General features: G+C 41.8%; 1 protein-coding gene across 1 annotated transcript in view; it reads right to left on the bottom strand.

Moving 5' to 3' along the window:
• sec23ip (SEC23 interacting protein) overlaps positions 1 to 14,101 on the bottom strand; it is a 126,117-nt gene that overhangs the window by 71,832 nt on the left and 40,184 nt on the right. The window contains exons 12-13 of the mRNA XM_078564771.1: positions 12,815 to 12,910; positions 1,699 to 1,914 (exon numbers count right to left, since the gene is read on the bottom strand). Of these exons, the coding sequence (XP_078420897.1) occupies positions 1,699 to 1,914; positions 12,815 to 12,910 (312 nt within the window). The remainder of the gene's footprint in view (positions 1 to 1,698; positions 1,915 to 12,814; positions 12,911 to 14,101) is intronic.

Here is a 14,101-nt window from a genome sequence, read left to right as displayed (position 1 = left end):
CTTCATTGAGCCTTATGAGGATATCCTTCTATTCCTTTTTCCCTCATGTCGTTATCTAACTTCCCCTTAAATGTCTCAACTACTTCTCAACTACTTGTACAGCGAGTTCCACATTCTCAACACTCATTGGGTAAATAAATTGTTATTGAATTTCTTAGAATCATAACAGCACAGGAGGCGATCAACCCGCTGTGCTATGTCAGGTCTCTGTAAGAGCTACTCAGCTAGTTCCACTTTCCTGTCTTTTCCCTGTAACCCCAATTTTTTTTCTCTTCAGATAATTATCCAATTCCCTTTAGAAAGCCATGATTGAATCTGCCTCCACCAACTTTCGGGCAATGAATTCCAGGTCCTAAACTCGCTGCATAAGAACGTTTTTCCTTATCATCATTAGTTCTTTTGCCATTGATCTTAAATCAGTCTCCTTTGATTCTTGATCCTTCCACCAATGGAAATGGATTTTCCCTATCCACTCTGTCTCATAATTTTGAACACCTCCATCAAATCTCCTTGCAACCTTCTCTTCTTGGAGGAGATCAACCCCAGTTTCTCCAATCTATTCATATAATTGAAGTTCCTCATTCCTAGAACCGTTCTCCTGAATCTTTTCTGCACTCTCTTCAATGCTTTCATTTCCTTCCTAAAGTGCGATGTCCAGAATTGAACACAATACTCCAGTTGAGGCTGAACTAGTGTTTTCTAAAGATTCACCATAACTTCCTTGCTTTTGTACTCTGTTTTGTCTCTGTTTATAAAGCTTAGGATCTCGTATGCCTTCTCAACCTGCTCTGCCACTTTCAACCATTTGCTCTTTAGCATTCTTTTATTTAATATTGCCTCTCCTTGCTCTTCCTACCAAACTGCATCACTTCACACTTCTGATTAGCTGAAGATAGATCACTTACACCAATATCTTAACCCGGCAAAGTGTCATTTTTTTAAATATAAAATAAACTTAGACTAGGTATGTAAATGAGAAATTAATTTCAATATAGCCAAGTGTGAAATGCACACTTTGATAGGAGAACCAAAGAGACCACATACTCCTTGTGAAATAAGTCTAAAATTGTTCAGAGGAGCAAAGGGATCACCCAAAGCGTTGGGGTTCACTTCCAAAGGAATAGAATTAAAAAACAGAGGCGCTGTGTTAAACTTATATAAACCCTTGGTTACACCTTACTTAAGTACTCTACACAGTTCTGGTGTCCATATTACAAAAAGAATTTAGAAGCACTAGCAAAGGTACAAACACAAGGATGGTTGCAGAAATCAGCGGTTAAAGCTCTCAGAACAGACTGAACATGCTGGGGCTCTTTTCTCAGATAGAGAGAAGGTGGAGGGGTGACCCAATACAGATCTTTTAAGATAAAAAAAGTTTTGATAGAGTTGATGTAGAGAAGGTGCTTCCAATTGTGAGAAGAGTCCAAAACTAAGGGTCATAAATTTAAGATAATTACTAATAAAGTCAGTAAGTAAATCAGAAGAAGCTATTTACCAGAGAGTTGTTAAGAGTATGGACTTGCTACCACATGAGGTATATGGGTACATCTTTAGTTAAGGCAGTGATGGCTATCAACCCAACTCAAAGCAGTGCCTACTCTCACTGACTACTACACAATGTCTCTCTCTCTCATTTGAGGCAGTTACTGGATATAAAAATATCCAACAACCAAATCCAAACTTCAAAGTGACCTTTACCTGGCCAGCACCAGCTTCAAAATGGTCATATAGCACTGAGACAGATGAAACACTAGCGCCAGCGTAAGACAGCATCTTCTTCAGCACTCCCTGCTTTTCTGCAGCTAATGATTCCATTTGAACAGCTTCACCCTTGGATTTTTGTATTTCTTCTTGCTGAGCTTTCTTCAGAGCTTCCAATACTGCTTTTTTTTCTGCTGCAGCTTTCTCCTTTGCCTGCAATAGGGAAGAAAATCATTCCATTTCATGTTATTTATCACAAACTATCAATTGCCTACTTCTAGAGTGATTCTATCAGCCATAACTTAACTACCGTATGAAACGTGCTCACAGCAAACTGAAAAAAACTCTCAAACAGATTCACCAATAATATAGAAAACTCAAAAAATAAGTTAAAATCTCAACCAACAAGGCTAGCAAGAACACTTTCTACCCCATGCTGTTCAGTTTTCCTTTTTCTTTCACATGATGTGAGCATTGCTGGCTAGGCCAGCATTTGTTGCCCATCCCTAATTGACCTTGAGATAATGGTGATGAGCCCCCTTCTTGAACTATTGCACTCCATGTGACGTAGGTAAACCCACAATGTTGTTAGGAAGGGAGTTCCAGGATTGTGATCCAGTGACAATAAAGGAATGGTGATATAGTTCCAAGTCAGGATAGTGTGTGGCTTGGATGGGAAATTGCAGGTGGTGATGTTCCCATGCATCTGCTGCCTTTGTCCTTCTAGGTGGTAGAGGTTGCGGGTTTGGAAGGTGCTGTCGAAGAAGCCACGGTGAGTTGCTGCAATGCACCTTGTAGATGGTACATATAGCTACTACTGTGCATTGTTGTGGAGGGAGTGAATGTTTAAGGTGGTGGATGGTGTGCCAATCAAGGGGGCTGCTTTGTCCTGGCTGGTGTCAAGCTACTTCAAGCTGCGCTCAACCAGGCAAGCAGAGAATATTCCATCACACTCCTGATTTGTACCTTGTAGATGGTGGACAGGATTTAGGGAATCATGAAGTGAGTTACTTGCCGCAGAACTTCCAGCTCTGATCTACTTTTATAGCCATAGTATTTATATGGCTGGTCCAGTTCAGTTTCTGGTCAATGGTAAATCCCAGGATGTTGATAATGGGGAATTCAGCGATGGTAATGCCACTGAATGTCAAGGGGAGATGGTTAGATTCTTTCTTGTTGAAGGTGGTCATTTCCTGGCACTTGTGTTGCATGAATATTACTTGGCACTTAATCAAGACTGAATGCTGTCCGGATCTTGCTGCATATGGAATGGGTTGCTTCACTACTTAGAGTCGCAAATAGTGCTGAACTTTATGCAATCAGCAGTAAACATCCCCACTTCTGACCTTATGATGGAGGGAAGGTCATTAATGAAGCAACTGAAGATGGTTGGGCCTAGGATGCTACCCTGAGGAACTCCTGCGATGATGTCCAGGTACTGAGATGATTGGCCTCCAACAACCACAATCATCTTCCTTTATGCTAGGTATGACTCCAACCAGTAGAGTTTTCCCCCTGATACCCACTGACTCCAGTTTTGCTAGGGCTACTTGATGCCACATTTGGTCAGATGCTGCCCTGGTACCAAAGGCAATCACTCTCACTTCACGAGTTCAGCTCATTTGTCTCTGTTTGGACCAAATTGTAATGAGGTCAGGAGCTGAGTGGCCCTGGCAGAACCCAAAATGAGTGTCAGTGAGCAGGTTATTGCTAAGTGCTGCTTGATAGCACTGTCGACAATCTTTTCCATCACTTTGTTCATGAGCAAGAGTAGACTGATGAGGTTGGCTAGGTTGGATTTATCCTGCTTTTTGTGGACAGGACAAACCTGGACAATTTTCTACATCGTCGGATAGATGCCAGTGCTATAGCTCTACTGGAACAGATTGGCTAGAGGCGTGGCTAGTTCTGGAGCACAAGTCTTCAGTAGTACTGCTGGAATGTTGTCAGGGCTCATAGCCTTTGCAGTATCCAGTGCCTTCAGCCGTTTCTTGATATCACGTGAGGTGAATAAAATTGGCTGAAGATTGGCATCTGTAATGTTGGAGACCTCAGGAAAAGGCCGAGATAGATCATCCAATCTGCACTTCTGCCTGACAATTGTTGCAAATGCTTTAGTCTTCTCATTTGCACTGATGTGCTAGGCTCGTCCATCATTGTGGATGGGGATATGCATGGAGCCTCCTCCAGTTAATTGTTTACCTGTTCACCACCATCATGACTGGATGTGGCAGAACTGCAGAGCTTAGATCTGATCTGTTGGCTGTGGAATCGCTTAGCTCTATCTATTGCTGTAGCTTCACCAGGTTGACATCTCATTTTTAGGTCTGCCTGGTGCTGCACCTGGCATGTCCTCCTGCACTCTTCATTGAACCAAAGTTGATCCCTGACTTAATGATAATGTTAAGAGTGGAGAACTGCTGGGCCATGAGGTTACAGATTGTGGTTGAATAGAATTCTGCTGCTGATGGCCCACAGCATCTCACGGGTGCCCAGTCTCAAGTTGCTAGATCTGTTTGCAATCTATCCTATTTAGCATGATAGTGTCACATGACATAGTGGAGGGTAACCTCAATGTGAAGACAGGACTTGGTCTCCACAAGGACCTTGCTATGGTCATTCCTACGAATACTGTCATGGACAGATACACCTGCGACAGGTAGATTGGTGAGGACAAGTAGGTTTTTCCCCTCTTGTTGGTTTCTTGCTGCAGGCCCAGTCTAGCAGCCATGTCCTTTCGGACTCGGCCAGTAGCGGTGCTACTGAGCCACTCTGTGAGGGACATTGAAGTCCTCCACCCATAAGTACATTATGTGCCCTGGCCACCCTCAATGCTTCCTCCAAGTGGTGGTCAACATAGAGGAGGATGGATTCATCAGCTGAGGGGGGAGGGGGGCAGGGCGATAGATGCTAATCAGCAGGCAGCTTCCTTGTCCATATTTCATCTGATGCCTTGAAATTTCATGGAGTCTAGAGTCAATGTTGAGGACTCCAAGAGCAGTACCCTCCCAAATGTATAACACGGTGCTGCCACCTCTGGTGAATCTGTCCTGCCAGTGGGACAGGACATACCCAGGGATGGTGGTGCCTGGAGCATTGCCTGTAAGGTATGATTTCATGAGTATGACAATGTCAGGCTGTTGCTTGATGAGTCTGTGGGACAGCTCTCCCAATTTTGGCACAAACCTGCAGATGTTAACAAGGAGGACTTTGCAGGGTCGTCAGGGCTGGCTTTGCCATTGCCTACGTCGATCTCTCGTTCCTTTTTTAGACTTTGTAGCAGTTCAATACAACTGAGTGACTTGCTAGGCCATCTCAGAGGGTATTTAAGAGTCAGCCACATTGCTGTGGGTCTGCAGTCACATGCAGGTCAGACTGGGTAAGGAAGGCAGATTTCCTTCCCTAAAGGACATTAGTGATATTATGACAATAGTCACTACTACTGAGACTAGCTTTTAATTCCAGATTTTTATAAATTGAATTTAAATTCCACCAGCTGCTGTGCTGGGTTTTGAACATGTCCCCAGAGTATTAGCCTGGGCCTTCTGGATTACTAGCCCAATAACATTATCACTACACCACTGTCTTCCCATTTCCTTATTCACTAGTTATATTTGGGGAATGGGGCATGTAGCAAGATATATCTACTTCCAATTAAATCTTTTTTCAGCAAACAATATTTTCCACACGTCTCCGGTGATTTAAAAGGTAAAGACATCCTTAACTCAATATTTTTCAGCGTTAAGTGTTTGCCGCAAAAATGTTACTGCAGACAGAATAATTCAGCATCCAGCTCAAGAAATTAAAACAATTAAAGCTAGCTGGCAGCAGCTGATTGAGGACACATCATCCTCAAGCACGACAATGTTATACCACCAGCTTAGTGTCACATTTATAAGTAAATCCATCAAGGTGATGGTATACAACAGCATAAGTGATAGGAAAGTGCAAAAGCTACTTGGGACTTTGCCCATTTCCAACAAAGACAATGACATAGAAATAGCACGATTAAATTAAATTCTGATTCATTCAGCTGCAAATCAAAGCATAGAAAATTGCCTGTTGGTTTTATCTGCTAATTGCACAATGAAACAGATAACATGGAGACCAAGAATTTTTGCCAATAAAGCAGCAATTTTAACTAGTTTCTAAGCACCAAGGATATTTCAAATGAATGTATCTAGGGAATTAAATTGATTACCTAAACACAATATATCCTTTAAACAAGCAATGCAAGGCAGATATAGAGTAGTTTTACTGTAATGGGAAAAGTGATCCATCCCTTGGCTAACTAAAGAGGTTAAGGATTAAAACAAAAAAGAGATTTATAGGCTTGCCAATAAGAGTAGTAAGCCTGAGGATTAGGAGAAAGTTAGAAACCAGCAAAAATATGAGCTAAAATTAATAAAGAGGGAGAAAATATAATTAAACTAATCTGGCTAGAAATACAAAAGCAAATTGTAGGAGCTTCTAGGGAAATGTAAAAAAGAGTGGCAAAAGTAAATGTAAGTTCCTCAGGGGCTGATGCAGGGGAAATTATAACTAGTGAATAAGGAAATAGCAGAGACATTAAATAAATATATTGAACTTGGTTTCAAGATAGAAGGTGAAAAGATACCAGTAATAGTGAGGAACTAAGGGTCTAATGAGAATGAGGAACTTAATAGTAATTACAAGTAAAGACAAAGTACTGGATAAATTAAGGGATTAAAAGCCAAGAAATCCCCTGAACCTGACTGTCTAGAACCTAGGGGTCTAGAAGAGGTGGCTGCAAAGATAGTCATAGAGGTCTACAGCACAGAAAAAGGCCCTTCGGCCCATCGAGTCTGTGCCGGTCAAACAAGTGCCTAACTATCCTAATCCCATTTTCCAGTGCTAGGCCCATAGCCTTGTATGCCATGGTATCGCAAGTGCACATCCAAATACTTCTTAAATGTTATGAGGGTTTCTCCCTCTAACACCCTTTCAGGCAGAGAGTTCCAGACTCCCACCACCCTCTGGGTCAAAAAATTCTTCCTCACATCCCCTCTAAACCTCCTGCCCCTTACCATAAATCCATGCCCCCTGGTTATTGATCCCTCCACCAAGGGGAAAATTTCCTTCCTGTCTACCCTATCTATGCCCCTCATAATTTTATGCACCTATAGTGGAAGCATTGTTTGCGATCTTACAAAATTTCCTGGATTTTGGAATGGTGTAGTACCAATGCAAAACTACAATTCATGAAAGGGGGGAGAAAGAAAACAGGGACCTACAAGCCAATTAGCCTGACGTCAGTTTTCAGGAAAATCAGTCTTCAGAGATCAGGCCAGAACCCTCCTCCCCATCTACAGCCAGAAGTGCCGAGTGGATGATCCATCTTGGCCTCCTCCCGAGGTCCCCAGCATCACAGATGCCAGTTGAAAACAAATTCGATTCATTCCATGTGATATCAAGAAACGCTGAAGGCACTGAGCCCTGACAGCATTCTGGCAGTAGTACTGAAGGCTTGTGCTCCAGAGCTCCTAGCCAAGCAGTTCCACTACAGCTACAACACTGGCATCTGCAATGTAGAAGATTGCCCAGTATGCCCTGTTCACGAAAAGCAGGACAAATCCAACTTGTCCAATTACTGCCCCATCAGTCTGCTGTCTAGCATCAGCAAAGTGATGGAAGATGTCGTCGACAGTGCTATCAAGCAGCACTTACACAGCAATAACCTACTCACTGACACTCAGTTTGGGTTCTGCCAGGGCCACTCAGCTCTTGAATCATTACAGTCAAACATGGAGAAAAAAAACTGAACTCAAAAAGGTGAGGTGAGATTGACTGCCCTCGATACCAAGGTAGCCTTTGACCGAGTGCATCATCAAGGAAAATTGAAGTCATTTAGAATTGGGGAAAACTCTCCACTGCTTGGAGTTGTCATACCTAGCACAGAGGAAGATGGTTGCAGTTGTTGGAGGTCAACTATCTTAGTCCCAGGACATTGCTGCAGGAGCTCCTCAGGATAATGTCCTCAGCCCAACCATCTTCAGCTGCTTCATCAATGAGGTCCCTCCATCATAAGGTCAGAAGTGGGGATATTTGCACAATATTCAGCACCATTCGCAACTCATCAGATACTGAAGCAGCCAGTGTCCATATGCAGAAAGGCCTGGACAACATTCAAGTTTGGGCTATAAGTGGCAAGTAACATTTGTATCACACAAGTGCCAGGCAATGCCCATCTCCAAAGAAGGAATCTAACCACCTCCCCATCTCTGAATCCACCATCAACATCCTGGAGGTTACCATTGACCAGAAACTGAACTGGCCCAGCCTTATAAATACTGTGGCTACAGGAGCAGGCCAAAAGTTGGGAATTCTGAGGCAAGTAACTCACCTCCTGACTCCCCAAAGCCTGCCCACCATCTACAAAGCACAAGTAAGAAGTATGATGGAATACTCTCCACTTGCATGTGTGCAGCTCCAACAACACAAGCTGCTTGATATCATCCAGGACAAGCTTGATTGACACCTCCATCCACCACTTTCAATGTTCACTCCCTCCATCACTGACGCACAGTGGCAGCAGTGTGTACAAGAGGCACTGCAGCAACTTACCAAGACTCTTTCAACAGACCTTCCAAACCCACAACATCTACCATCTAGGAGGAAAAGGACAGCAGATGCCTGGAAATGCCACCACCTGCAACTTTCCCTCCAAGCCACACACCAACCTGACTTGGAACTATATTGCCACTCCTTTGTTGTTGCTGCCTCAAAATGTTCGCTCCCCAACAGCACTGTGTATGTACCTATACCACATGGACTGCAGCGGTTCATCAAGGCAGCTCAACACCACTTTCTCAAGGGCAATTAGAGATGGGCAACAAATGCTGGCCTAGCCAGCAATGTCCACATCCCGTGAAAGAATAATAAAAAGGAAGGCAAATAATATTTTGGCTTACTGCAAGGGGAATGAAGTACAAGGTTAAGGAAGTCTTTCTGCAATTGTACAGGGTTTTGGCGAGACCATACCTGGAGCTCTGTGGACAGTTTTGTCCTCCATACTTAGGGGAGAATTTACTTGCCTCAGAGGCAGTGCAACAAAAAGTCACTAGATTAATTCCTGGGATGAGAAGGCTGCCTATGAGGAGAAACCGAGGAGAATGGACCTAAATCATCTGAAGGCAAGAAGAATGAAAGGTGATCTAATTGAAACAAAATTCTGAGAAGACTTGACAGAGTAGCTGCGGAGAGACCATTTCCCCCAGCTGAACCTCTAGAACTAGGCAGCATAGTCTCAGGTTAAAGGGTCAGCCATTTCAGACAGATGTGAGGAGAAACTTCTTCACTCAGCAGGTTTGTGAATCTTTGGAATTATCTAGCTTGGAGGACTGTGGATGCTCAATCGTGAGTATATTTGAGGTTCGGAAAGATATATTTTTGGACTCTTAGGGAATGAAGAGATATGGGGATCAGGTGAGAAAGTGGAGCACAGGTTAAAAATCAGCCATGATCCGATTGAATGGCAGAGCAGGCTCAAGGGGCCGTATGATTTACTTCTGTTGCTGTTTCTAATGACAAACACATGCATACAAACATTGTAGTTTAACAGAAACCTTCAACTGGACTGTTTCCTTCAGGTTGTTGCTTTTTAACAGTAACATTTATTTCATTCAAGCAAGCAATAAAACATGCACACACTCCACTCATCTATTCACAAAACAATACTCCCACTTTATGTTTTAAAATATGCTTAACAAAACAAATGAACAAAACATTTTAAAGACAAAGTAGGTAGACTCCAGAATTTGTGCAACTTAAAGCCCAGCCAATTTTTGCTTTGAAAGGACCGGAGAAAATTCTACTTTTTCTTTTAAACAAAGTTGTAAACTGAATAAAGCACTGTTCTCTCAAGAACTATCATTTTACACCAACCACAGCATGCGCACACACATTGTACAAAGCCTACAAACCTTCAGGTTTTTTAAAAAATATATATTTCTGTCAAATCATTAAAAAAGTGGACAAGTTAATGGATTGTTAAACGGCTGAATTGGTCTTATTCCAAAAAGCCACTACAGTTGTAGATTCACCTGAGAAATAACAAACCTGCTGTAAGTAACAATAATCATGTGTCTTTCTCATGAGTCCAAGATAAAAAGCTTCGACAGCATGTCTCTTTTTACAGCAAAATCATACATAAATTATGCAGCTTATATAAACTTTGGAAAACAGGCCAAGCGAACTTTACATATTGCTGAAAATTTGTCCAATCTTACAAAACACAAGGTACAGAATTTTAAAACCTCAGAACGGAAAATGCAATAAATGCTGGCCTAGCCAGTGTTGCCCACATCCCATGAATGAATAAAAAAATATATAATAGCTGCCTAGCAGAGCAACTCTTGAACATTACAGGGAAAATCAGCACTGCTAATCAAACTGTTTCAATTTGTGAAATCATACACTGCAGAAAATGAAATCATTAGGTTTGTTCACAGGATCTGTTTATAGGCATACAATTCTAAACCTAAAAATTGGCCCTGAGTTCCACTTCAAACCATGAAGGCAGTTAAAAAAAAGTCTATGGCTATCTTCTGGATATTTTGTTAAAATCTGAAACATATTGTCTAGCATGATAGAATTATTTGAAGTCAGTTTTAAGTTTCTTGCTAAGATGATAGAGGGGTCACTTGATTAATGCACTAGAATTCCTCAGCAAGTTCCCAACCACTCATCATAATTCCATAGCAAGTCCGCAACAACTAATCATAATGTTCTTCTATTGGCTTATAGGCAAGCTTGTTCTACTAAACTGTGGGAATTGGGTAAACGTATTTGCTATACTTGCAGAATCATTAACTCCATCGGTGTGAAGGTGTGAAGCTATAATGATTTGGATCTGCAAATGCAATGCTGGTATGGTTTCATAAGGTTCTCAGTCATGGAGCATTGATCGGGCAATATCCAATCAACCATTATAATTTGACTTTAATGAAAAGGAAACTCAGGCAGGGTGTATGTTTGGCAACCAGAATCACCTGTTGTGCCCTTGATGTTTTTTCTTTTATATGCATTTTTCTATTTAAAAAAAAAAGCCTGGCTTGGCTGAACAGGGCTGTTTCAGAACTCTGACACCCTAGATTAGCAAAGTATGTATATTAAGAAAAAATGGATTAGAAGTCGGCTATTTAGCCAAGTGAGTTTGCTCTGCCATTTTATTAATCAACAACTTGCATTTATGTAGCACCTTTTAACATGGCAAAATGGCCCAAGGTGCTTCATAGGAGCATTATCAAGCAAAATTTGATGTTGAGACACAGAGATATTGGTCAAATAGGTAGGTTTAAGTAGTGTCTTAAAGGAGGTGGTGGAGAGGGAATTAAGGTTGTGCAGCTGAAAGCATAGCCATCAATGGAGGTACTGGGGAGGCGATGGCGTAATGGTATTGTCGCTGGACTAGTAATCCAGAGACCCAGGGTAATACTCTGGTGAATGCTCCAGGCTCGAATCCCGCCATAGCAGATGGTGGAATTTGAATCCAATAACAATCTGGAATTAAAAGTCTAATGATGACCGTGAAACCACTGTCAATTGTTGTAAAAATCCATCTGGTTCACTAATGTCTTTTAGGGAAGGAAATCTGCCGTCCATACCTGGTCTGGCCTACATGTGACTCAGACCCACAACAATGCGATTGACTCTTAAAATGCCCACTGAACTAGGGCAACTAGGGATGGGTAATAAATGCTGGCCTAGCCAGCGACACAGGAAGCTAAACAGTGTGTGCTATTCAAACTTAGCAGACCCAACCACTTTCTGGCAGGATTAGGATGATGTCATCCACTTAACCCCACAAATCCCATCCCCCCTCCATTCTGGGGAGTGCGAGGTTAACTGATTTCAATGGTAATGTGGATAGTTTCCAGAACGGATGGTTGAACTGCAGTGTCAGTGTTATGCCCAGCCAAGTTGAAAGTCTACCCCAGTATGCACACAACAGTGCACTTGAAAAATTATCCTTGCCCAACTGCTTTCAACAAAACAGAAAAATCCATTTTGTAATTAAAACAGCATCTTACAAATTGAAGCATTGCAGCATAACCCACTCACTCTATTTTAGTGTACAGCACCATTCAAAATTAACCAGCTGTGTCAATTTGTTGTCAATCAATTGTCTCAAGAAAAATCCATGAATAGATTAGACTTGTAACAATAATCTTTTTTCAACAATTACTTTAAATGCAAAATTGACATATCTGGTATCAACAAATTTTGAATCAATGCCCAAAAGGATAGTGGAAGCAAATTCAATAACTTACAAAAGAAAAATTGGATAAATACTTGGGGAAACAAACTTAGAACTATAGGAAGAAAGCAGAGGAGTGGGATTAATTGGATAGCTCTACCAAATAGCTGAAATAGAAAAAAATGGACAAATGGCCTCCTTCTGTGTTGTACGGTTCTATTTAACCATGAAACAGTCCAGAGAGCCATTTGACATTAGATAACTTTCAAAACTTATAACATGTTAGAATAACTTCAGTAAGAATTAGTGTGACAAGAAAACGTTCGCACTTTCAGTAAGTAAACTTAAGAATTCCAATGTGAAGAATGATTTGTCTCTCAGTAGGCCTTCAATCCCCTTTATCTTGTAATTTCATCATATATAGAATTCCAGCATTGTATAGTATCAAGAAATGGGAATTTTAAGACATAGAAACTGCTCTTTGTAAAATGCATCATTTGGTGAGATAATTTTTGTCTTTCTTAAGGTGAAAGATATTGAAAGGAATGCAACACTTACACGAGTTTTAGCTGATCTAATACTTGAACAAGATGATTATGGTAAATCAGTATTATATGGAAACAGATGCTGCAATGACAATGTTTATTCATAATTCTTTGCAAAGCCCAAAATATCTGGTAACTCAGGTAGCCTAATTAAGTTATCATTGTATTCTAATCGCACAAATAATTTGAGTAAAGAAAGTAGTGAGAAATGCGTCATAAAATGTTATTACAACTAGGTGTTGACTCCTTATACAGCCAGTCACAACCGCATTCACAGGAATTATATTTAATTTAATCGCTGATAGATAGAGCAACCAGCATGTGAGGTGCCTTTCAGGGATAATAATACCTGTGCGTTTACTTTCTCCTTCACAAAGTTGGCAATTTTCTTTCTTGGTCCAAGAGGGATCCCCATTTCTTTCAAGTCATCTACGGTACACATGAGCTAACAATGAGCAAAAAAAAATGCGTCAAGTCCAGAGCTAAAGAAGTGTGCCATTCAAAACATTAACCTTTCTTTCATTTCCAGAAGCTGGTTCATCTGCCACACAGCACTGATACAGGTCAGAGACTTAATTTCCTTCAGTTAAGAACAGTATAAAATGCAAAACTAAAGAGAGATGATGTAGGGTTAAGAAAAATGGTCCGGATCTTCCGCAAAGCAGCGATCATCGTTGGAGCCGTTCCACTCGAACATTTCCACACCTCGACACTGCTCCGCATTTCTTGCCGGGTCATTAGAGCCCGGCTTCTCCAGAAATGTAGAGCACAATGTCCCTCGAAGAACGCCATTGCAGTGCTATAGTGTTGGGAGGATGGTTGTGGAGGTGGTGGGGGGGGGGGCGCGGTGATAGACAGGACATGCCCCCTTTTAATGGCAATAGTTGCCACATGGCAAGTTTAAAGGTCCTATGTGAATGGTGTTAAAAGGCTGGATAAGGTGGCAGGTGGGCGAGGTGGCAGGCGGGCCAGTGGGTAGTTGGGTCTGGAGGGGTGGTCAGGTTAGGGGCTAGTTAGGTCAGGTCGACTGGAAGTGGGGTTGGGTGGGGTGCTGGCGGTTGTCGGATGGTGGGAAGAGCGTGGGGGGTGCTGGTGGGGGTAGTCCAGTCAGGTCAGGATGTAGTCAGGGGTCAGTGCGAGTATTTGGGGGGTCAGTTGTGTAGTTATCCAGGAATCAGTCAAGGTTTCAGACAGCCTATCATTGGGTAACTGAACTATCTGAAATCTCCAACTCCAGCTCAAAGTCAGAGACTTTCACGGTGGGTCCCAGGGGTCTCAATTGGATGTTCCCAGGCAATTCCCACGGAATGCACGGGTCGTACATCTGGTCTCCGACAATCAGGAGATTGAAGATCTGGCCAATCTTGCATATAATTTATTCATTGAAAACAGCAATGAGCTCTTTGAAGGGAATAGTGCAAATGATTTATTCTCTAGGTATTAGTCTACAATACCACAAAGGTCAAGGTGTCAAAAATATGATATAAATAGTACATAACCACCTCCCCTCCAAAAAGGAATGTTCTAAAAGAGTCTCTGAAGAAGACTCTGAAGAGTCATAAGGACTCAAAACTTTAACTGTTTTGCTCTCCACAGATGCTGCCAGACCCGATGAGTTTTTCATTTCAGATTACTA

This window comes from Cetorhinus maximus, chromosome 20 (assembly GCF_964194155.1).
Source record: "Cetorhinus maximus chromosome 20, sCetMax3.hap1.1, whole genome shotgun sequence".
NCBI lineage: Eukaryota > Metazoa > Chordata > Chondrichthyes > Lamniformes > Cetorhinidae > Cetorhinus > Cetorhinus maximus.
Note: the sequence above shows the minus strand (reverse complement) of the source record. Positions and strands in the feature narration are given on the sequence as shown.